This window comes from Embiotoca jacksoni, unplaced genomic scaffold (assembly GCF_022577435.1).
Source record: "Embiotoca jacksoni isolate LCO1_2020_lvr unplaced genomic scaffold, fEmbJac1.0.p SCAF_23, whole genome shotgun sequence".
Classification (NCBI taxonomy): Eukaryota; Metazoa; Chordata; class Actinopteri; family Embiotocidae; genus Embiotoca; species Embiotoca jacksoni.
Window position 1 is genome coordinate 3,521,730 of NW_027185374.1, and position 24,046 is coordinate 3,545,775.

A 24,046-nucleotide genomic window follows, 5' to 3' on the forward strand; every position below is an offset into this window, starting at 1 on the left:
GCAATTAAACAATACACAACCAAAAATATAATGCATAATGCCCAAATATTGCATCCTTTTTGATATTGCAAAAACATTGCGATTGTATTTACAGGTCATACATATAAAGTAATAAAGGCAGGTGAATGTGTTAAACAGATGAAAACAGCTGATAAATTCACAAATTAAATTTGTGAAAAGTCACATTTTCTTCAGAAACTGAAAAATCGTCATAAATTGAAAGCCAACTATTAGCACCATTAGCAGCTATAGTCTTAGTATCTTCATGTTCCACAGTCGAGTACAGCAACAGTAACAGTAGCTTTAGGTGAAAATGACATGAATCATAAATTTATTACTATCGTGGTATTAGCACAATAAAGTGTAGTGCATTTGTTATTAGTGCACGACCGGCAATAAAAACATAAACCTGTGTATTCTACACTGACTTGAAAAGACAGTCAGTGCACAAACACACATACTGAGCTGGTCCGTGTAAAACATTTACAATCTGTGATCAAATTCAAGACAAATTCCAGCAAACACTATGAATCATCATGTGATTACAATCTTGACATGGTAAACATTCCTTCATCAGTCACATTTTCAATAAACAATGTGGGCAAATCACAGACTAAAGGTAGATTATAACACACAGAAATTCAAAACCAATAAATATTTGAATTATTGACAGCAAATCAATCGAGGTCCACACAGAGCTTTACTGTTTTAACAGCGTCGGCTCATTTACCTCTAATGTACTTCATACTTTCTATTGCAACCAAGCGTACTGCAAAAGCAATGCAGAGCTTTAACTTGGGGAAGTGTAATCCTTTGAAGGATGTTGCACACCTTCTGTCAAACAATGTTTTAAAACTGAAGTAAAGAATTATCAAGAGGACAATAACAATACTACTGTTCTTATTTTTATATGAAATTCATGACTCCTTTTTAAATACAATTTTCAAACAGTAAAAAGTTCAGTATTTAATCTGAAAGCGCACATTTTGATTTGCTTGCAGGAAATTAGTTGCCATTTTGTTTTCAACATACACTACAGTGCTCCAAGGGATGAAAGTCGTGCAGCTGGGACGGCGCTTTTTAATAATGTGGGCAAAAACAACACGATTAAAAGCAGTCAACATTCTATTGACAAATAGTTTTTAAAAAACAAAACCGTTGTGTTTGTGTTTATAAGTTAATCATAAGCTTTTCTAATGCTTCAAGTTTCTTAAATACTTGAAATGTGTTTTTTGGGGCTTGATTTCATTCTTTTTTCGATCTCTGGCTGCTTTTTGAAAGTGAACCTGAGAGGATGAGGAGGTAGATTAGCAGAGCTGCAGTGAGGTCATCTCTTTACAAACATGAGGAAGACACAACATTTCTGTGATGGGGTAACGGCATGTAGAGCAACTGTTTTTTTTCTTCTGCTATAATATCAGCAGCTTTGTATTTTTTTTTTTTTTTCAGCTAGCAAGCTCTCTATTATGCGCTCGCCTGCTGCTCTTTGATGCCGCAGGCTTTCTTGATGTCCCACGGGTGTTCGAAGACTGCTTGGACAAACTGGCTGAACAGGCGCTCCATGTAGTTCTCACCTCGTGGAAACAAACCCTGCAAGAAGGCAATGTGTCCACCATGGGCCGTCAGCAACAGGGCGACGTTGGGCAGGCCCTGGACTATGGTCACTGGGATAGCTGAGATTGCAAAAAGTACATTGAAAAACAGTCCAATTTTATTGAAAACAGACAAACCGTCACACAGAAAGCCAATGCATCAATAAGAAAAGGACTTTTGTTCCATGAAGACTGATATATTAGACAAAGATTTTAAGAATATATTTTTTTTAAATTCCTACATCGACACCCAAGATTAGCTAAATATAAAAGATGAATAACGTATAAATGTAACCGAAAGTTACCCAAAGATTTAGGCTATTACCACATCTGTCTTTTCAGTGCAGCTTTTTCTATCAGATCACACATGACCTCGTTAAAGGTCAGGTGTTAATGCCCTCAGATGTCCATGAAAATCCAATCTCATTTATGGAGATACATAAATAAGACCCATTGTGGATGTTGCAAGCAAAACAAGCCATTATCCACACCCCAGTTTGTCAAAACAGGGCACACAGGATGGGAATTTCTTTTTTCTTTTTTTTTAAGTCTGTGTACTACGACAAGTTACACAAAATCAACCTCCCGCGTAGTGCGGGGATTATTTATAATATTTAGGACTGGGTATACATTTCCCCATTTTTAAATAGTCATTAGATCATAGATTATCAAATAATTTGTGCAACTATTGCTGTGTCTTAAAAATATTTTTTCTGCCTTCTGGTAGTCATACAATACTACCACCAGAAGATGGCGGTAATGCACATAAAAGCTGTTTGCCAACCACCATATAGCAATAAGAGGAAGAACACGTTATTACCAGGTCTCTGGTGATCTGGTGTATACACTGCCTCTAATGAAAAGCTGCCTCACAAAAATATAAACTTTACATAATGTTCATCTACTCACCATTTTGGGGTGAGAAGGGGTCATCAGCGGCATTCAGACACAAGATGGGCACTGCTGTGTTGGGGAGTTTTTTGTCAGGGCTGGCATCGTGGTAATAATCCAAGCAAGATTCATAACCAAACATCAGAGACGTGAAGCGCTCGTCAAACTCGCGGATCGTCTGTGCCTAAAAGAAGGGGGCGAAATCCGATGACCTTGGAGAGGAAAGGCAACGATACATACGATACATGTCAGGAAATGAGAAACTCACAAAGTGCCGTACCTTCAGGACATAGTCAACGTCCACCACTTTCTCAAGAATCTTCCTGTGCCTGTGAAAAACGGATTTAGTGTTTTAGAAATTGGTCCTCAAACCTAATGTGTTAAAGTACATTCAAGAAGCTTTCTGACTTGGTGACAGCCCGACACAGGCCACTGGTGAGGTATTTGTTGAAGAGCAGCCAGTTGAGAGGTTCTTCCATCGAGTCAGAGGACTTCACTGCATCCCAGGGGACGGAGATGGTGATACCTGCCACCATCCCCGACTCTGTGCGCTTTCGGGCAAGGTAGTTTAACAGAACCATGCTGCGGACGGAGAACCAAAAGGAAAAAATACCACAAAAGGTGTCAGAAAGGGAGGAGAGGGAGAGACGAGACAACTCTAAAGAGAAATACCAGCCAGAGGAAACGATTACACCAACTCACCCTCCCAAAGATACACCAGCACCAAGCACAGGTGCCTGTGGGTAGAGCCCTTTGACGTGATGCACCACACGCTCCAGATCCGAGGTATTAGCAGCGCAGTAGGTGACCGGCGTCTCAAGTGAGCAGAGGGACAGAGGAGGAGTGTTAAATGCCGTACCAGATTTTGTGCTACTGCTATTGTGAACTACTAAACTGCAGCTGCTTTCACTGCATATTTATCTTCTTGTAAAAAAAAAAAAAAACAAGACCAAACCAACAATGCCTCAGTTGGTCTCTCGGTCATTTCTAATTCACTCTGCTGTCAGCGTGGCTTTTAAAAAGCAAATATGTTCCAACAAAAGAAGTCCATCTTAAATTCACAAACCTCAGAATTAAATGTGACATGACCATTAAATAATCATTGCATTTACCAACAACTCTTCCCCTCCAAGCCCTCTGTTGTTGAAGACCACACTTCTAGAAGAGAAAGTGTCGATGAAAAAAGCTTCAGCAACAACCAGATACGATATACATTCATTTCAGATGTACTTAAATATTAGAGAATTGTGTTTGTACATTCCTGATTTTGGGAGACGGGTGAGGAGCCCAGCTGACCTGTAGCCGTGGCGTGTGGCCTGGCTAATTGCATGAAGCACATAGGATTGCTGGCTGTTCCCCGTCAGGCCTGGGAGGATCAGTACTGTGGGGCGGGTGAGGGATTCTGGGTAGGTCACGCTGGCCTGATTGTCCACCCAGTCCAGAGAGATCTGACCACCATCAACGGTACGGATCAGCTCACTGGGAGATGAAGGGAGAGGACAGGACTGAAAGCACTGACTTTATACTTCTATATATAAGATGTCTGCCAACAAGAGAAAGAACAGGGGTTTTCTCCCTACTTGCGATAAGTGACGGGGGGTCTGGACTTGAGGACGGCACAGACCAGGGTTTGAAACCGGCCCCCCCAGCACCAGGGGGTGGGACTGAAGCGCTCAGCCACCACAGGACAGTGTTTGTGGAGGAATGCGCTAAAAGCCTTACTACAAACCAGGGCTGGTGGCTGAGGAAGGGGGGAAAAAAATAAAGAGACCAAATGAGGACGTTGGAAAGCACAGCATCTTTTAAATGAATATCCGTCACAGACAAGAACACATGCAAATCAAGACGGGAGAGAGCAGGCAGTGTGTGAGGAATGCAAAAGCAGTGTGGTTGTGAGGTTTGGTGAACAGTACTATGCTCTATTAAAAAATAAAACAAAAATTTAAAAAAAAACCTAGCTCTATGAAAATACAATAATTTCATACTATGTTTTATTATGGCAGGTGTCATTGAAAAATCACCTCGTGAAATAAAATACAACATGAGTATTTTGGGGTTATTAAGCATGCAGTCACTTAGTATTACCTGTTTGTACACCATATCCGGTATTGTGCACAAGTTTTGGGCACGTTTCAATAACTGGTTAATAAAAGCTATTTGTGGCTTTACTTTTGAATGCAGCCTTGACTTTTGTTTTAGTGTCCAAATTTTTTTGCACAGTGCTACATCCACGTTTAATATAAGTCAGTTCTTGACAAATACAGTAATCAAATGCCTTTAAATCTCCTTATAATAACATTTCTGTGTAACAAACATTGTGATTGTTCATATGGGTTAGGGTTATGAATGCTAAATTGGGTTAAGTGTCACTAAATTACAATGAGTTGCAGTCTTAAACAGGTTTTATGAAATAAATCCGTATTAGAGAACTCAATTTTGTTGAATGAAGTACAATAACATTTGACATACAAGCAATCCAGTTAAGTTGTGAGTAAACTTTTTTTGTTGTTGTTAAAAGTCAAATATAATTTTTCGAAATGAAATTACAAAATATACGAGATGAGAAAAGGTCAAACACCGCAAAAGTCGATTTTTAAAAACAAAACTAATTCTACTACTAAATAAATAAATAAATAAATAAAAGATTAAAAATGTTGAAGCGGATATAGTGCAGTCGTTACCGATAACCTTGACTGCAGTGACTGACCTGACACTTGCGGCCCCGCAGATAGTACAGAGCAGCCGTGAGGGAACAGATGAGCACAGTGTAAGGTCTGGAAACACACTCCCAGTATGTTCTCCACAGCTCCACATGGGTTAAAAACATGGTAATGACCTGTGCGGCGAGCTCACAGCAGAGAGCTAACAAATGGGACACAACTGGACAGAGAGACGTGACGTAGGCAATGCCCGACAACCTGCCTTCATCACCACCAGCTAAGATGTTTTATTGCAGCTCCTCGACCCCGACGCGTCCCATCAGCTCTGATGATGGCGGTCAGAGTCCGTTATCCACCTGCGGGCTTTTTAGGTACCGGTGTCTCCTCCAGAAGCTGCCGCTTCCTGGATCTTGCGCCGTGCACTTTGCACAGGGAGCTCCTTTACTGACTGCAAATATGGAGGTTTAACCAAACACGCATGCGCGCTCTTCCCCCCCCCCCGTTTTGTTTGTCACCACCTTTCTGCGTCGTGGCTGCTGACTGAAACTGCAGGCGTGAAGAGCTGTTCAGTGTTTCAAATCAAATGAATGAGGTGACTTTTCAAAGACTACAGAGGTGCTTATAATGTTTTAAGCTTTTTCTTCTCTTTTTTTTTTTTTTTTTTACTGCATATGCAGTGGTGTTTGAACATGTTCACTGCACATGCACTTGCATGTTCACAGTGTGACTGCAGGGGGCGGTGTGGCAAGCGGTTGTTCCCATTATCATTCAGTTGAAGTACCTGGCAATGTAGGATTACATTATCTGATGATTTGTGTTACAAATTGTCAGGTACTATCTAATTTCTTTCCAATTTTTTACAAAGATTGGGTAATACCAAAAATGATATATAACATTGGCCCATTATAGTGTAGGCTATCTCAAGGCTTTAAATAGAAATAGCCTATGTTGCATATTGCCGTGGTCCTTCTTTAACCTTCTTAAAAGATTGAATAAAATGCATCAGCTGCTTGCACAAAGTAATATTTATGCAACAGCCTCCCCCATAATTGTATTTTTTAGTGTTCCTTTTTAAATTTGTTTTTATGGCAGGCTGCTTGGATGAACTACTACAGTTTTGACTCATAAAATCAGGAAAAAATAAGCAGCATGTAAGATGAAATATTCTGCTCATTTACTGCAGAATATTGCAGTTTAAAGAGTCATAACATATAGGCCTATTATTTTGTATTATTATTGGTTGATGCATTTACAGTATATGATATGTAGCCTGATGTAGAGCCAACACATCCCACCTAATGTTGTCTTCAAAAGGACTTGAACACCTCAAGTTGTACTGAACAGACCTTAAAATCCAATTCATGAAAAATACACTTTCTAAGTTGCGTTTTTCTCTTGATTACTTATAAATATGTGTCAAAAAGTAATAAAATATTCCTTATCTTTTCTCCTATGAAACCTAAAAATATATTTTACCTCTGAACTCAGGGGGCAGTTGAGTAAATTTATCTGATCATAAAGTGTGATTTGGGTGCTGCTAACTTCCTTCATTAAATAAAACCACATTTGGCTGTAGGCACCCAGTTAATTGGTAAACTGTGACTCCATATCACAACAGCACTGTCTTCACAGCTTAGTCTTGCTCCGTAATCCCGCCCACTTTTAAAGTATCCAAATCCATCTCATAACCCCCCTCCAAAAAATTCAGTTTCACACTAAAACATCTGGCATTATGGAAGCTGACTTAAAACATTATCAGGTAAAAATACTGTTACTGGTGCTTGGAAAGTGACTGAGAGCTCTTTTTAATATAAACTTAAAAAGCTCACTACTGAACATGGTTGATATTTTTATGATTGACCTCATTATGATGAATTTCTTGTGCATACCATGACAGAAAGTGTATGAAGTTTCACATACATTCTCAAATTCATACAAACTTATAGACCAACATAATCATTTATTTTGCACAATGACCAAAAGACAAAACATTTTTTGAATCTGTTTAATGAAATCTTTCAACATCTGCCTTGAAATGCAAGGATCAAGTCTCAAAGTAAGATTTTAATTTTAATGTTTCTTGATTGATTTATTTCATGACTGTCTGCAACCAGGACTTGTTTGATTTAGTTGAGTGGGGTTCCTGCAACTATCTCCGACTCGATATCACACTCGTCATTTCCACGCTTGATCTTGAAGAAACCTGAAATAAGAACAAAGTAGATGAGGACGTGATTAAATTTCGACTCATCATTTTACCAAATTATCATTAACAACACGTGACAGCTATCTGTTCTGGACATATGACACAGAATATGTCACCAAGGTTACGTTGTACCTTTGTCTCCCCAGTCACTGTTCCAGGAGTTTGCAGCCAGCCAGTAGGGCGTCCCGTTCTCCTCCCCCCAGCCCAGGATCTTAATGGCATGAGCGCCCAGCATCTCCCCAGTCACATGCTGATACACACCTAATACAGTGACACAGGACTCAATTACTTAAACAACACCAGTGGGGTTTTTTCATATTTTAAAACACCACTTACAGCAGCAATTTTAAAGCAAAGATTTAGCTAATAGATTGGTGGTGCGTTCACTTGACTCCACATCTGAGATTTAAGAGTCAACTACCAAAAACTATTTAATTCGCACATTGTTGGACCCAACTTTGAGCCCCAAAATAAAGCTGTGATAGAAAACTAAAAAAAAAGTTCTGTTACAGAAATGAATGTTGTTTTCCCAGATTTCTTTTTCTTGTAAAAATATTGGCATTATCTCTTCAGGCCTGCCTAGATTCTTCAAATTGAACATTTAGAAAGGGGAAAAAACTCTCTTTGGTTAAACTGCTTGCATCTCATGTCCATATTAAGGCCCTAACCTATGACGAAGGGTCACACATTGCTGTATTTTAAAGGGTCACGGGTCATTTTGAAGACAAACAATAAGCAAACATGGATGGTATGACAGCAATGTAACTTTGGCCAAAAATAAAGCAAAGTGCTAACTGTGAAAGTGTTTCAAGAGATTAGAAACAATTGAAGAAATTAAGGAAATGCTGAGGAAATAGGTCAGCACAAATGCACAAAGGTAGTTTGTAGTTAATGGGCTTTTGAAGAACAAACATTAAACAGCACACTTGTATATGCAGTGGAGAGGTGTGTGTGTGTGCACAGCATGCAGAATATAAGCCTCACCAGTCTTATACAGCAGAAAATCTGCATAGACAGAGAAGGCTGCCTCCACAGGCCCGTTCTTGTACAGCTCGGTCATGATCTGCTCCTGCTGGGACGGGACGCTGTACGTGCGTCTGCCTGAAAAGGGAGACACAGGAGACATTAAGGACGGACACAAGACGAGGCATGACAGAAAAGCTATTTCAGTTTTCATTACCAAAGTGTTTATCCTTCTGATAAGATGGCGAGTATCCATCAACGCACAGCTCCTCACACTTAGGAGTCTGCCCTTCACCCTGACAAGGAGGACGGGTTCCATTGACATGATGTTCACAGGGAGGGATGGTGTAGGGCCGGCATCCTGTAATGCACAGTCACCATCCATCCATCGTAGTCAAGACTTAAGTCAGACAAATATTGTAATAACTGTAATAATGAGTGTGATGAACTCACCAACGTTGGAGTTGTACAAGCCTCCTGTCACGAGTCCTTTTTTTGCCCAGAATTCCCAAGCAACAGAGGGATAACCACCAAAACAGCTACAACCACATGGACACACTTACTGTAGACTATATGACCCCACATCCCCAGTTTTAAAAAGTAATGCAGACTTTCTGTTAAAAATGCAAAGTCTGAATCCCAGGCTGAGACAATGACTTAATCAGGGTTCATTTCAAGCAGACGTTGGATATTTTTCAAATGAAGAAATCCACTTTTGAAGACTTAATTGAACTTCAGAAAGTTGTTGTAGGGCCCCTTTAGATAAATGGAATATCGCTTTGTCACACTGAAACTCACCCCATGCCACATTCATCACAGCAGGAGAGTAGATCTTCAGCGGAGATCTCCACGGAGATCTTGGCGCCACTGTGGATGCATAACCTGTCGGATATGGCCTCGGCTGCCCCGAAGGCCTGTGGGAAATCAAAACGGGAATACTGCTTCGAGAATATAGCTGCTTTTAAAATGCACATCTTTTGATTCACCTCAAGCTACCTTTAAAGATCAATGATATTCTCTTAGTCTGTCTCACCCAGCAGGATCCACAGGAGCCCTGGTCCCGGATTTGTTGGATGGTGGGACAGTTGGGCCACTGCTTGCGTGGGTCAAAGCTGTCTGGAAGCTTTATGCCGTCAACGTTATGAACCCTAAACAAGAGAGGACGGTCACTGAAACACTGTAGATAAGACGCACCTGCTGACTGTCACCTGTTTGGACACGTGATGAGTGGTGCACACACCCTCATACATGGTGTAAACTTACACCTCTGGCAGCTTGGGTCCGTTCAGTATGGTCCCACACAGTCCTTTCACGTAATTTATATCAACATTATGAAAGTTATGCTGGGCCTGGAGCAAAAGTAGGGGAGTTAGAGTCAGAGTCAGTAAATCACTGCATTCATGAACAACATTTGTGGCAGCTGGTTTCTGCTAACAGCTCAATTGCAGCCTTTTTTTGAAGGCTCTCACCGTCCAGGTGGTGTTGGCCTTGTTAATAAAGTCGACCCCCTCTGAAGAGAGAAGAGAGAGGTGGGGGTGAGCGCAAGTGACGGTGACCGTCGCCACGACACAGAGGAGGAACTGCAGACGCATCCTGCGAAACACACATCAGTGAACACAGAGCATCGCAACTTAAAAGGGAGAGAGTTCTGTTTGATGAAACATTACAGCATCACAAGGCCATGACAGTGGGATTAAGGTCAAGACGTTCCTCCATAATTTTGCTGTAATCACACTGAGCATCTACTGAAATTATTTTAGCCCACATGTCCATGTTGTCAGAAACATTTGAATTAAAGTATAGTTTAAAATAAGCACATTGCTGCTATAAATATACTTATAAATGTGCCTACATAAGTACACCTCAACTAAATCTGTTGCAATCAAGTCATTATATCGAGTAAAGTGTGCTGTATTTATAAAACTGTCAGAAGAATCAGAGTTAGAGCTGAATCTAAAGAATATTTGTTGGTTTAATAACTTGCATTATGTTGTTAAGCTCTCTTCTTATTAACAAATAACTTAAACCTTATAAAGAACAAGTACCATAAAATACAGATATCAAACTCATAATAACCCAACAGAAGACAAACATTGTTCCAAATCTAAGTCTGGACTCTTACCTGTGTTGCTGTTTCAGACCTACTTCTTTGGGGCACTTCTTTCCTCTCACTGAATGAAAACGTCTTACTGCCCTTTTTACAAGGCACAAGTTATGGAATCACATGTTTGTGTAATAAATGTATCGTCAGTATACCGTACGTCTCATGTGACTCACAGAAATGTCTCTCCAAATGTTGACATGAGCTTTTAAAATTATGATTTGATGAGCGTAAGAAGAAAATGTACTTCATCCAAATCCTCTTACTTATTATTTATTTTGTTTAAAAGGTGTGAACTTCCTATGTGCACATGACTGACTAACCAAAAACCAAAACACAGCACATTTTATGAACCTTCAACTTCTGCTGAGATATAAAAAAAATATATAGTTTTACAGCCTCGAGTCTAGAAAATCACCCTCAAAGGTGAACTCCACTAAAATATTGTGGCCCGTGTTGATCCGGATACTCACGTTTCACACATTAGATTCTTTCACACCTCTTTATTTGTTCAAATATGTACAAATCAAAATGTCACATTACATAGCAATGTTTGTAGCTCTCCTTTGGTTCTGTACAAGATCCCTGTGCTAGCCTTTCTACTCACCAAAGCTGTGTTAAGGACACTTTGCTAGCAGTCTCAATATGCATCTCTTGTCAATACCAAACGGATCTGAAATTACATTTTTGTTCTCCCGTATTAATTTTAACAGTCCATGTCTAATAAAACTACTTTGATATTGCACATAGTTCTTTTGTTCCTCTTTTTTTTAAAAGACAGATTTGAAAGTGATAAACACAGAAAAGTGCTGAAAGCTCTACTGCGAGTTAATCTGTAACTTTTAAGTATTTTTCCAATTGTAACATAAGTGGAATATGAAACGTGCTTTAATTTGATGTGAGAAGTAAGAAAACAAAATTAAACAAAAGCTTCATGAATTTTGGTGACTGAATTCCCCAAAATCCTAAAATGGGTTTTGTAAGTTTGAACATTTCAGTCAACCCAAACAAGAAAATTAAACTTAATTATTGCCATGAAGTATTAAAATATGTTAAACAACTTCAATCCAAACAATGGGTCAAAAATGTTTCAAACAACTCAAACAAAAAGGAAGAAAAACATAACCGACATAAACAACGAGTGACAAAAACAAACATCCTGAACTGTGTAAGTGGACATTTCTGCTGGTGAATAAAACCACACAATACAGTGTGTAAACAGTTTATCCAGACACAGGATGAACTACCACAAATCACTGTCAAATAACCTAATGAGACCTGTCTGCTACCAGAACCCCTTCATCGTCTAGGTATGTCCATGGTCCTGCAGCATCCACAATGAAACGGCAAAAATGGGAAAAAGGAGTTCAGATTCCCAAAGTCAGAGGAAAACTAGACCTCCAGAGCAGCAGCTTCTTTAGTCTATACGCCCCCAGGAAATGTGAGGGGAAACGGGTTCACTGTCCCGGCATGTCGCCTGTGCCCTGCACCTGTGCTGCGGTGGTGCTGAGGTACTGCCAACTGAGAGCGGCAAGCAGCATGGCAGCAGACAGGTACATGGGAGACAGGTGGTGGGTCCTGGACGGGAGGCTGGACTGTGACGGGGTGGACTTCTCTCGGATTACAGCCAGGATCTGCAGGGTCTTGTCCCGTGACGGATCGGTGAGGGAGACCTTCTGTAAAATCTGCAGAGAGAAAGAGAGAGCAAGACCGCTCAGTGCATCAGTGCGGCGGTAGCAGGAGAGACTGGCTGAAGCCAAACGTCCAATGAGCCCTTGCAGACTGCAGTCAAATGTACTGTAATGTGTTCAGACTGCGAGACTGCAAACCTGCATAAGCCGCTGATAGACAGGCCTAAAAACTACAATCATCCACAGCGTTTTGATTTGGTCTATAGCTTTTACTTAAGACATTTTTTTCTGTATCGTGATGTGGTTGAATACTATTTCTGGACTACATGATTTAAGTACATTTTTAATAAAGTATTTGTTTTATACAATTATGATAAGTTGTTTTAGTTTTTCTTAGTCAGCATTTGGAAAAAAGACATCACATCCATACTGTAAGGAATTGCTGGGTAAAGTCTGAAGTCTGCAGAAAGTCTGACCGGATGAATTGCGAGTCTGGTCGTCCTTCGGCACTAACACACACACACACAGAAAACACACACCCACCTCCTGGCTATACTGGGTGATGATGGTCTGCACAGCTCTCATGTTGGTGGCTTCCATCATGAGGGTGACAGCTTGTCCCTTTCTGATCTTCACTACCCTCTGAAACACCATGGGATTGTTGTAGCACGACGATAGCGTAGCTATTGCCATCACCTGGTAAACAAAGGAACAACATCTTGCAAAATTGAAGATGTTTAAGCAATGCACTGAAACAATTTGTCTATTAATAAATCGATTTAAAAAAAATATTAATCAGATGATGTTTTTTCTCAAGCAAAAACTGCACACAAAAAAATGTAATTACTGTTTTTTTCTATATAACTGTGCATGGAATATTTTGGGGGGGGGGGGTTTCACCTTTAAAGAAAGTATAATGACAAATTTTCACCATTTCCACATTTTACAGACTACTCAACTAATTAAAATATTCAACACATACATCCATATCAAATATTATATCATTCTTTCAGATGTTGAAAACCTAGCGGAAAATTAAGTTGGCTTATTTTTGAAATTGATCAAATCAAATTTGATACTAAACTTCAGATATTTATGTAGGCGGCTTACTAAAATCTGAACTGTTCAACTGTCACGTCACATAAATCAAATGAATTCACCACAGTGTCAGTGTAACTAATGAAACGGCTTTACCTGTGGAATGGCGCAGAAATTGAAGACGCTCTGGTTGCGCAGGCGAGACAGGTATGTGATGACATCTGGGACGTGTCCCAGAGCATCAGTAACCAGCAGGTTCAGACAGGACAGAGCCGACTCCAGCTTCTCAGGGTGGGCCAAATCCTCAAGATGACCTGCGAACTGACTCCAGGCCTGCACAGCGACACAGGAGACACAACATCACGTGTGTGTTTTCTCCACAATATTCAGCCGTCCTCCACTTCACATGAAGGACACGTGTCCAAAGGAATCATGCTGGTTTCTCTTTTACTCTGCGGTCTCACTTATCGAGAGTAACAACAAAAACTGTGGCTCTATAGAAAAGAAGCAGCATGGGAAATGGTTCATAAGAATGAAATCAGAGTAGCAAAAAGAAGGGTGTTAAAAAAAAAAATCAACATATTTTGCTTATAAAATGTTAGTTAATATATAAATCTGAGTGAGATAACTTTTCAATACACCACAGCTGTTTCAACGAACACACAATGAAAAAAAGAGGACACACTGAAAATGAGGAGCGTGACGAGTATCAGTATAGTCAAATGTTTGTACTGCCTCGGGTGAGGCAAACCAACGATAGCGTTCCTACCTCTTGTGGCCAGAAGGCTCGTCCCTCCTGCGTGTCCTCCAGATAGTCTCGGATGATGTTAGTCTTCTGGAGGAACAGGCCCATGGAGTTTGACAGCTCGGTGTCCCGCCCCACTTCAGGATCTTCCAGCTGGGATGCAGAAAAGAGCTGCGACAGACCGATGCCGACCAGACCGGCGACGTAGTGACAGTACTGCACCGAGAGGGAAAAACAGACAACGTGGCAGCAGCTGTTAGAGTTGGAACAGAAAATGAACGACAAATTCTGGCTTACGATCAAACACGCACAGATCCTGTAATATCCAAAAGAAGCTGCAGATTTCTCAGTTGAATTTCAGTGATGTAACATTTACACAAGACTCAAGTCATGCCTAATCTGTGACAGGCTTAAAGGATTTTTTGCACAGTGTGTGGCAAGACTTGATAAACTTTCAGACACCGGACTGGAAACGCATTATGATGAAAGATAAGACGGCTGAGTAAAATGACTCTCTGTTGCCAGAGAGATAAACTACTTTGCCAATTAGTAATAATAACTGTGGCTTTTAAAACTTGCATAACAACGGTGCTGTTTTTATTTGAAGGACTGTCAAAGACAGTGTTGCACGCAGATGATAAGCATTTCCTTCAAAGCCAAAAACACAAAATATGAAATAGTAGTACTGTGTTTTGTGATACGTTGCCCCATACTGGGGGTTTCTTTTAAATCTCTACTACTACTCTGATATTTTAATTTCTAATATAATAGACTGTCAAAAGAAAGGCCAGAGTTTCAGTTGATAAAGATTTAAGTAATTTATTCTGTTGTTTTTCTCTCAATCGCAGCTATAGCACAAGGATAACATTTACCTGGTCCCACTCCTTCAAAGAGCCCACTTTCTTCTCCAGGAATTCAGCCATCCCGACTCCCATACGGTGGCAGATATCCGAGATGACTTCTCTGTATTCCTGAGCGAGGTTTCTGAATTCCAGTGATATCTGGATTCACCGGATGCACGGAGATTATAGTTTCTGATTTATTACAGTCTTAATCTGAGCGACAAAGCTTTCATAGATATAAAATAAGCCTGGAGAGCTTCTTGTATCCCCACCTCTATGTACCACCGTGGAGTGCTACTGACCGTGGGGAAATGCTCCAGCACCTGACGGTCCTTCTCCTGGCTCTCGGTGAAGCACCAGTCTTCCTGGTACAGATAGGTGTGGAAATCATTCAGCATGGGCACCTTTTTGTCCAGTGGGATGCTCATGTCGTCCTCCACAGTGTCCAGCGCGCGCAGCACCAGGTAGAATATACAAACTGCATGTCTGAATCAAAAAGACAGTGAGGAAGAGATGACAATCTCTTGTGTCACTTTTAGAAAGGCGACTAAAAAGTTGCCTGGTCGCGGATTTACAAAATGAGGCAAAAAGCAGACATGACAAGTAGATCGGGTTAGTCTATACGTAGAGAATTCCCTTTGGCAGAACATAAATAAAGCGCACGAACACTCACTAAATATTACAAACAGCTGTCATTTCATTACTGAAAATCTCTGCCCAGAATAGCAAGTTTAAATTAGGCAGCAGCAGCAGTCTCCCCTTTACGGTTTGCTTTGAATTCCTACAACCGGTCTTCACGTTACAGACACATAAACACTCCTCCTGCGTGGCTACATCAACAGGATTTATTTTACAATCTGTTTTTATGTTGTACCCGCTCATTGAAAGAAAAAAAATACATTTTAAGTGGAAGTCCAATCAGTGTTTAAAAAGAGGCATTAGAAGTGAAACCATGAGATAATCATGAATCAATAATAGATATACAAAATATCATATTACTTTTTTAATATATTTTATATGTAAGGTGAGGTTTTGGGGGGATTCAAAAGAAGCAATTTAAAAATGCTTTGGCACTAACTTTTAGCCTATTCTGTGACATTTATAAATCAATAATGCATTGATTTAAAAAAAGATGTTTTGTTTCAGCTCCAACATGTATACCTGCATTCTTGGGATTAATAAAGTATCTATCTATCTATCTATCTATCTATCTATCTATCTATCTATCTATCTAATTGCAAGAGAAGTCAGCTATAAACTGCAGGGCCTGTTGAAAAAAAAAAAACCTGATGTAATCTATTTGTGCAAAAATCACGTTAATAAAGGCCTTTCTGAATTCATTTTGGGTGCCTAACACAAACAGTTGGCATTTGTTTTTGAAGGCATGCAAGGTAGCAGCTGAGCTGTGACACTACTGCAGCTCCACATGAGGGCTGTGGGCTCTTTTCTGGAGATCTCCAGACAAACTAAAAACCCAAGAACAGAACATTTATCCAATGCAAGTAATCTAAGCTGTTGATTTGTTTCAAAAGTTGTTTTTTTTGCACATGAGTATGTTTCATAAAGTAAAGTAGCAGCCAACGCCCCAGGTTCTGCACGAGACAAAGAAAACCATGCGTGCTGCAGACAGACCCACCCACCACACCACACCACACCTCACCACACACCACCTGGAGCCAGCTGAGCTTCAGCTTTACTCACCTCAACTCTCCGTCCAGCGCCTGAATCACGGCTGCAAAGCTCCGGCTGGTTTGGTTCAGGTACAGGTAGCAGGTCCGCATGCTCTCGCTCATGGATTCCTGGCAGGAGGGACAGAGGAAGACCGTCTGTTGGTGGAAGCCTGCGGGTCTGACGGCGCTTGAGGGTCGGGCGGCCTCCTGCAGGCCCCGCTCCCCGAGCCTCCAGCCTGGCAGGAGGGACCGAGGAGCCGACCCACAGCCCCGCGGCGCCACCGAGAGAGAGCGCTTGAGCACGAATAGAGAGACTGCGCACTTGCAGCAAGCCCCGGCCATGCGAAAAAAAACCCGTAAGCAAGACCGACCTTGCAGCTATAAAAGGACACCGTCCATGTCAACACCACACTTGGTGCGGAAGTGTGAAACACGAAGTCCAGCCGAGCTGAGGGGGTCGAGCGAGGTGAAAAAAGGTTTTGGAGGACGTTACGAAGAGTATAAACAAGACCTGCGCTGATCTGTAAACAATCTAACCTCGTGGAGTACGTAAGAAGCGTAAGAGCACAGCGTTTGTAGATCTGCTGATGTCATCACGCACACTTCCTCCCACCACTACCCAAAACAACACCAGTGCCAGTTTCATAGCCTGATTTCGCAATGAAATGCAGTTTGTACTAAACTTGTAAAAAAAAAAAAAAAAAAAAAAAAAAAAAAAATTAAAGCCATCTAAAATGTAAAATATAAACCAAATTATCCCCCCTCCTCTCCCAAGTTAAAATTAAAATAAAAACTTTACATAAATCAAACCTTCCTTCGTAAATTCACCACTTACTTAATTCAAATAGACAAAAACAGAATATGTTTTTTTTTTTATTAAATAAATCATATGTCCAAAAGCAATAACTTGCAATTTATCTCATCATAGTATGGTAAAATCACATTAGTATTGTGATTATGTCTCGTGGGGGTTATCACCACCTGTGACGTTGCATCCAATACTATTCTGAAAATGTATGTCAAGCCAATAAAGATTCAATTAAATTATGATTGCATCTACTTGTGAGAGTCACAAACACAATGCATGGATAATGTTGAATTAATTTCCGTAATGCGCCATTTCATTAAAATGGCTCATTTGCTTGCAAAATAGGAGAGCTAGTGTTGCAGACCAGGCGGGCTATATACATCTCTCTCTCTCTCTGGGTCACATTGGTCTTTAAACAGTTGAATTAGCCGTCAAACATGCGCACAGCATCTCTCAGCTCATTATGTAACGTAAATCCCACGTCAATGGTCATCTCACTCCTGTGCGTGCCAACACAGGAGTGAAAGAGCGCACAGGTCTGGTTTGGTTTCACTCGTTACTGATGGAAAGGAAAGCAGTGCACCGTGCAGGTTGACCTATTTCAGATTATATACAGTCATCGCGTGCAGACCTATATGACTGAGTGGGTTATAAATACGGAAGAGATTTTACTCACATAATCCAATTTTGGCATGACGGTTCTGCATCCCCCTATTTTAAATTTAAGCAGGTTGAATATCTCCTCCGGATGTCCCAGGGACTTCAGGATGTCCATGTTGCTTCAGGTGTCAAGCTGTTACTCTTAACAAAACTGACGTGGAAACCTAACTACACGCTCTCCATCCAAATTGATCGTCGTTAAATTGCGGCAGCAGCAGCAGCACCATGAAAACAATACAGCTTTCAGTTACAGCCTCGTCAGATCGACTGCTGACAGCTGATTGGCTGGCGAGCAATGGGCTTAGCGGTCGGTGTCCAATGAGCGGCGCCTTTGCCTGGTGTGATGCCCCGCCCCAAAGAGCTGTCAACGGAGCGTGGATTCTGATTGGTCCATTAGTTATCCGCGAAGGAAACCAATACTCGCTCGATGATATATAATAATCCCAGCCGGGACAGGAACGATACCTGTTGGCTGTGATTACCACACTGTTTAATGACACATCGTAGGTTTTGTGATCCAGAGAAATGCAAATAAATATTTATTCTAAATAATGTTATTATAAACAGAAAATCTTTTGTTATTTATAAGGTTATTGTTGTTATGTATTCAAATCTCTGTGGCATATGAAGAATTCAATTTCAATTTAACCTTAAAATGTTTAATCCCACTTTGGGAAAGTGTCATAGCAGTGTTAACATTTACTATGAGCAAAAATAACAGAATAAAAAGGTACACAGAAAAAAATAACAACCATTACATTAATAGTTAGAAAACTGCCAGAAGAGGGACAAAGAAGTCGCTAAAAGATGTACTATAAATGATAAATTATGTTATAAATATTTTTCATTGTGGGTTAAATGAGGCTGCAGTGGGTGTGTGTGTGTGTGTGTGTGTGTGTGTGTGTGTGGAGTAAAGTGTGCTGAGTCAAAGCTAAACTGAGCTCCTTCATTACCAAAGAGCCCATCAATATGTCAGGAGAGGAACTCCACACATCACAGGCAACCGTATCCACAGGCCTGCACAGATAATAATGCATCTTACAATAAGGCTCTTTTTATGAAATGTTATGTTGTGACTGTTGACAATAGAAAGGTTGACACAAACACAGCACACAAACACACAATTGAAAAGATAGAGTATACAGTGCATCCGGAAAGTATTCACAGCGCTTGACTTATTCCACATTTTATTATGTTGCAGCCTTTTTCTAAAATGGATTAAATTCATTTTTTTCCTCAACATTCTACACACAATATCCCATAATGACAAAGTGAAAAAAGTTTATTTAAAATTTTTGCAAATCTATTAAAAATAAAGAACGAAAATATAACGCGTACATAAGTATTCACAGCCTTCGCTCAATACTTTGTTGAAGCAGCTTTGGCAGAAATTACAGCCTCAAGTCTTTTTGAGTGTGATGCTATAAGCTTGGCACCTATTTTTGGGCAGTTTCTCCCATTCTTCTTTGCAGGAGAAACTGCAAAACATGTTGTTGTTTTTTGACCATGTATTACGTTTTTCGTAACATTTCGGACAACGTACATGTTACGTTTTTTTAACCTTTCGGACGACATGACACCATGATGTTTTTTTAACGTTTTGGACGACATACCGTGGCATGACTGGCATGTTCTGTAATCACCCTTACTCTTGTGATCAAAAACATTGCTCTGAAGCTAAATTCTGGGGCTGTTCTGGAAATAATTTTAAATAAGATCACCGGCTGAGGAACCCTGGGAGTCCTGCACCGATCCACGAAGGTCACCGGCCTAAAATCACCTGTAAGTCCAGCGTCGGTCCACGGAGACCACCTGAAGGCACTCGCCTTGGCATTCCTGTGTCGGACCTCGGGAGGTCACAGTTGACCCTGCCCTCAGTACCTGCAACAGTCCACGGAGATCATCGGTAGTCGTCAAAGCTGCCTGGACTCTTGGACTCTAGTCACTTTCACTCAGACTCTGAACATAGCCTGCAAGGATTCAGGCCATCACAACTAACTGTTTTCAATAAATAACTTCCTTGTTTCCAATTAACATCCTGATGTGCGTCTGCTTCTGGGCCTGCCATGAACACACACACACACACACACACACACACACACACACACACGTATATACAGTGGTGTTTTTTTCTTTCTCTTAAAAAAAAAAAATCCAAAAGAACCAATTACAGATTCATTATAGCATTGGATCATTTAACGGTTCAAGTAAGAGCAGCAGTGTCATTAACATCTTTATATCCATCCCTGTTCCTCAATTACTGTATATACAGGAAACTCAAGAAGCAAAACAAGGATCATAGAACAGAATGAGCTTAAATAAAATGAATTCATCATTATTTCTTTTAACATAAGTGCTTCACCTAGTTTTGCAGTTAGGTGTGGCAGTTGCATAGCCCAGCTATTGAGCTTTTTTGCTGATCAGCCTGATTTTCAAGGCCCTGCACATGCAAACTGGTGTTCTCTTGTTACCTGGCTGGTCAGAACTCTGCTCACAAAACTCGATGGATCAATAGGAACGAGAACAGGTTGAAATGTCTCGCCCTGTAAAGTGCAACAAAACTAACATTAGACTCAATCAAGCCTGTTTTTACAGTCCTGAGAAGAGCTCTGATTAAGCAAGAGAAGTGAGAACACAAGTTTTTGTGCCTGCTTTCCTGCCTTAGTCCAAATGTCTAGAGAGGAGAATGAGTCCGTTGTATCTGCAGCAATTACCACAGGGCATTGTGTGAAAGGAATGAGGGCCTTGAAGGCTCCCAGATGAGGAACTCGGAGAAGGGAGCGAAAACTCCTGCCTGGCAGCTCTCTGTGTAACAGACTGCACTGCAACAATCCCATCAGTAAGCGTATGGGCCTCCTCCAAGATCCTTGACTGGATGAGCCAAGAAGCTTTCCTCTCTCTAACTCTCCCTCTGTCTGTCCCTCCCTCTCTCTAACTCTCTTTCTACTTTTCCTCTGAAGTTAAAAAACAACAACCTGACATTAAAAAGTCAACATTCGGGACACGAACCACATGGGTGCGGAATCCATCAGCAGTGAGTCTGGTTCGATGAGCAGGCAGCCCTCTGCTACAAGTCATTCCCCTGCTCGATTGCCTCACAATTCCTCTCTGTCTCAACTATGACTTTCTAATGAAATCATCTCACACAGTCGACATTGTGGAATGAAACACTGTCGTATTTCACTGTCGCAACAACCACAACATAAAAGTGCTGACAAAACACACTTGTTGCCAGTTCATACAAAGTAAGATCCAGAACCAGTCTAACATGTTACTCTGCTCATAGTAGGAGTCTTCTCATAACAGGCCTTCATTTGACACAAGCTAAACATGCTTAATTTGAGTAACATATAACATTTCAAGGAAACATAAAAGAGAGTGATTACATGTTGCAAATAAATTGGAAAACATCTTTAAAATTATATGATTAGGTTGAAAGTAATATACTGTTATAGCTATTTATTATGAATGCAAATAGATTTGCTGTATCTCCAGATAGCAGATCATTGGCCTATATGGTATATGTGTGAAAATAATAGCAAGCAAAATGTCTTACATTTTGATGAAAAGACTTTTGTGAAATGTTGGATGTGAACCCAGGCCAACATGCATAATGTGTAATGGATTTTGCTCAAGGGCCAAGTGCTGTTAAACTTAGCCAACCTCAAGCTTAAATCTTTCCGACTCTCTGAAATAAAACGTGAACAAAAAGCCTCCCTTTTCTTCTTTTTTTAACTACTTTGTTTTTCACTCTTTATATTATCTTTAACTGTGTCCTTTGTGAGGTGAAACTTGAAACTATTTCTAATGTATACTTGCCAAACTGGGAAAAAGGACCACTGAGGATATCATATGACAGTTGATGACACACTCACACAAAAGAGGAGATACATTAACAGTGCAGGTTAGGTCGTATCTGTGTGGCTGCCGGCATTGCCAAGAGGAGGAGGAGGGGGGGGGGGGCTGAATGCTATTAGTCACAAAACTCGCAATTATCTACCTGAGTGAACAAATAGAGAGTGCAACAGTTGACTTCTCAGACACAGAGAGAGCAAGAGAATCATTTTGGTTGGACATTTCGTGAGCTACTAGACGTGGGGAGACTGAATGGATTTACCCACGTAAGTAATCTCACTTTTTACATTTAGAAAAATACTCTTTTCAACTTTTAGACTTATGTCACCTCTCTCAGTCTTATAGGTCTATCATGGTGATTAGTGTCCTCCAGTATAGTTGAACAGGTTCTTCCCATACACTACTCTCCGATTCTATATGTAAATCAGTCTGTGCATTTTCATCCAGGTTTAGTCGTAAACGGAGTCTGTTCGATGGATATGAAAAGCAGCCTCCTCTCTGTAAGAGGAAATGTTTGGCCACACTGAAAACTCAGCCGGATCGATACGAGACCGACAGGCTCAAGTAAGTACTGACTGACTAAGAAATACAGTTTATTTTCATACTGCGTGGTGTGAAGTTGATTACAGATGTTATTTTAGATCAGGGTATTTCGGGTAACTTTCACTTCCACATGGCACGAAGTCAGTTTGGTCTCGTACACAATACGTCTGCAAACACCCCCCCCCCCCCCCCCTAGAAATATGCATATAGAACACACAGTTAACATCAGTAATTTGTATTTACGTCACATTCAATATTTCTGATTACTAAATTTCAAGATCTTATCTAAACTGTTTTGTGATTTATGAAAATTTGAGCTACAATCAGCTGTCTGTATCTGGAAATATTTTTTTAAGACATATTTTCTGAAACAATTTTTTTTTAATTGCAAAGAAGTATTTAATTCTATGGTGAAAAATACATTTTGGATTAATCTAGTCTAGTCAGCGATGATTTAAATTCACAATTTTGAGCATCATGGTTTATTGTTGACCCTGAAAAGAGCCTTTTAAAATATATTTAGAAGCTTTCTTTGTAGAGAAGATTTTTTTTTTAGAGGCGAAAACACAAATTAGATGTAACGTTTGTGATACTACTCACGTCTTCGGGGTAAATATGTGGCTGAAGTCGGTAGCAGACTTGCTCACCGTAGCAGAAGGACTGGAGGCAGGGAGAAAGCATGGCTCTGAAGGCAACAACAAGTCCAGCAAGTTATTGGTGTCGGCATATAGTTCCACACATGACCCCTCACAAAACCATTAACTGCTCTTTTTATATTTCAGTTGTTGTACAGATGAAACAGACGAGATGTAGCATGTTAAATAATGACCTTGTTTGGCATATTTTACTAAGATTTGAAATTTTTGCATCACAGGAAAAGCCATGGTCACCCCTGCAAATGTGAAACGTGTGCAAATGGACAGACCAATCTAATCGACACTAGAGGCCTCTCAGAGCAGACATCATCCTGGACAGACACGCAGTACTCAGTGAAGAAAGTTTTAGAGCATCTCAGATTCAAACAAGCCACAGAGGACTTTTTCCTCAGCGACTCGGTGAACAATAGATTTTTGGAGTTTCACCGTGACATCACCGAGGAATGTGGCGCGGAGGATAAACAACACTCCTGGGCAGTTATTGAGAAACTGGAGGAGGTCATCATGTATGGGCCATACTATCCAAACTACAACAAAGGAGAACACAGCGAGGACATCATTGTTAAACAAACCCAGGAAGTGCTTGAGTCAGAGGGGCCGTCTGAAGACTGGAAGGTGTACATTTTTACCATAAACAGCCCATGTTTGTCGAGAAACACTGAACCATGCATGCTAAACCTGGTTCATAAGGCTCGGGAGTGGTGGGGTGTGTATGGAATCAGGACTCATATAGGCTATGCGAGATGCTGGGGCTTTAAAGGATCCAAAGAAACTCTGTTCAAGGACATTGACTTCAGACAAGTGGAATGTATCAATCAAAGTGTGTGCTATGAGAGCTATGTTAAAGCAGTTGAAAGGAGCACTGAATTTAATCCTCTGTGTGAAACTGTGTTTGCTGTTGCTAAAAATCTGCCGAGATCTGGACGAGTGAACTTTCCTTTGATTGCCGCCATGCACAGGCAGGACTGGAAGAGTTACTTCAAAAGTATGCACACTATTTTTGAAAGCCAAGCAGAAGATGAGAAACGAGTCATGACACAGGAGACGAACACGATGATTGAGGCTGCAGAGGTTCTGCTTTCAGGGAAAGCCGAGAGTTTTGAGGAATATTTAAAAAGAGGACAGACGTGGGCACTCGACTACACCTTTAGCTCACAAGTACGTGATGCTCAGCAGGATCAAATG

At 40.7% G+C, this 24,046-nt stretch overlaps 2 protein-coding genes across 3 annotated transcripts in view; both read right to left on the reverse strand.

Moving 5' to 3' along the window:
- LOC138203757 (uncharacterized) overlaps nucleotides 1-11,064 on the reverse strand; it is a 23,504-nt gene extending 12,440 nt beyond the window's left edge. Inside the window, 20 exon segments of the mRNA XM_069158766.1 lie at nucleotides 1,219-1,286; nucleotides 1,471-1,673; nucleotides 2,502-2,667; nucleotides 2,764-2,812; nucleotides 2,892-3,065; nucleotides 3,186-3,298; nucleotides 3,596-3,641; nucleotides 3,780-3,962; nucleotides 4,064-4,224; nucleotides 5,191-5,429; nucleotides 7,278-7,346; nucleotides 7,482-7,610; nucleotides 8,334-8,450; nucleotides 8,530-8,673; nucleotides 8,766-8,851; nucleotides 9,111-9,226; nucleotides 9,346-9,460; nucleotides 9,576-9,661; nucleotides 9,782-9,905; nucleotides 11,021-11,064. Coding sequence (XP_069014867.1) covers nucleotides 1,219-1,286; nucleotides 1,471-1,673; nucleotides 2,502-2,667; nucleotides 2,764-2,812; nucleotides 2,892-3,065; nucleotides 3,186-3,298; nucleotides 3,596-3,641; nucleotides 3,780-3,962; nucleotides 4,064-4,224; nucleotides 5,191-5,429; nucleotides 7,278-7,346; nucleotides 7,482-7,610; nucleotides 8,334-8,450; nucleotides 8,530-8,673; nucleotides 8,766-8,851; nucleotides 9,111-9,226; nucleotides 9,346-9,460; nucleotides 9,576-9,661; nucleotides 9,782-9,905; nucleotides 11,021-11,064 — 2,432 coding nt within the window.
- Nucleotides 10,902-18,053, reverse strand: fdft1 (farnesyl-diphosphate farnesyltransferase 1). 2 transcript variants are annotated; one of them, XM_069158280.1, is made up of 8 exons: nucleotides 17,824-18,053; nucleotides 16,371-16,468; nucleotides 14,972-15,155; nucleotides 14,700-14,828; nucleotides 13,852-14,043; nucleotides 13,239-13,415; nucleotides 12,588-12,740; nucleotides 10,902-12,098 (listed from the first exon to the last, which is right to left on the reverse strand). In XM_069158280.1, exons 1-8 carry the CDS (start codon nucleotides 17,920-17,922, stop codon nucleotides 11,871-11,873), a joined length of 1,260 nt encoding a protein of 419 aa, XP_069014381.1. In that variant the 5' UTR covers nucleotides 17,923-18,053; the 3' UTR covers nucleotides 10,902-11,870. The 2 variants fall into 2 exon arrangements, with proteins under 2 accessions (XP_069014381.1, XP_069014380.1); XM_069158279.1 differs by lacking the exon at nucleotides 17,824-18,053 and having other exon boundaries at nucleotides 16,371-16,879.
- Between the last annotated feature and the right edge of the window lie 5,993 nt (nucleotides 18,054-24,046).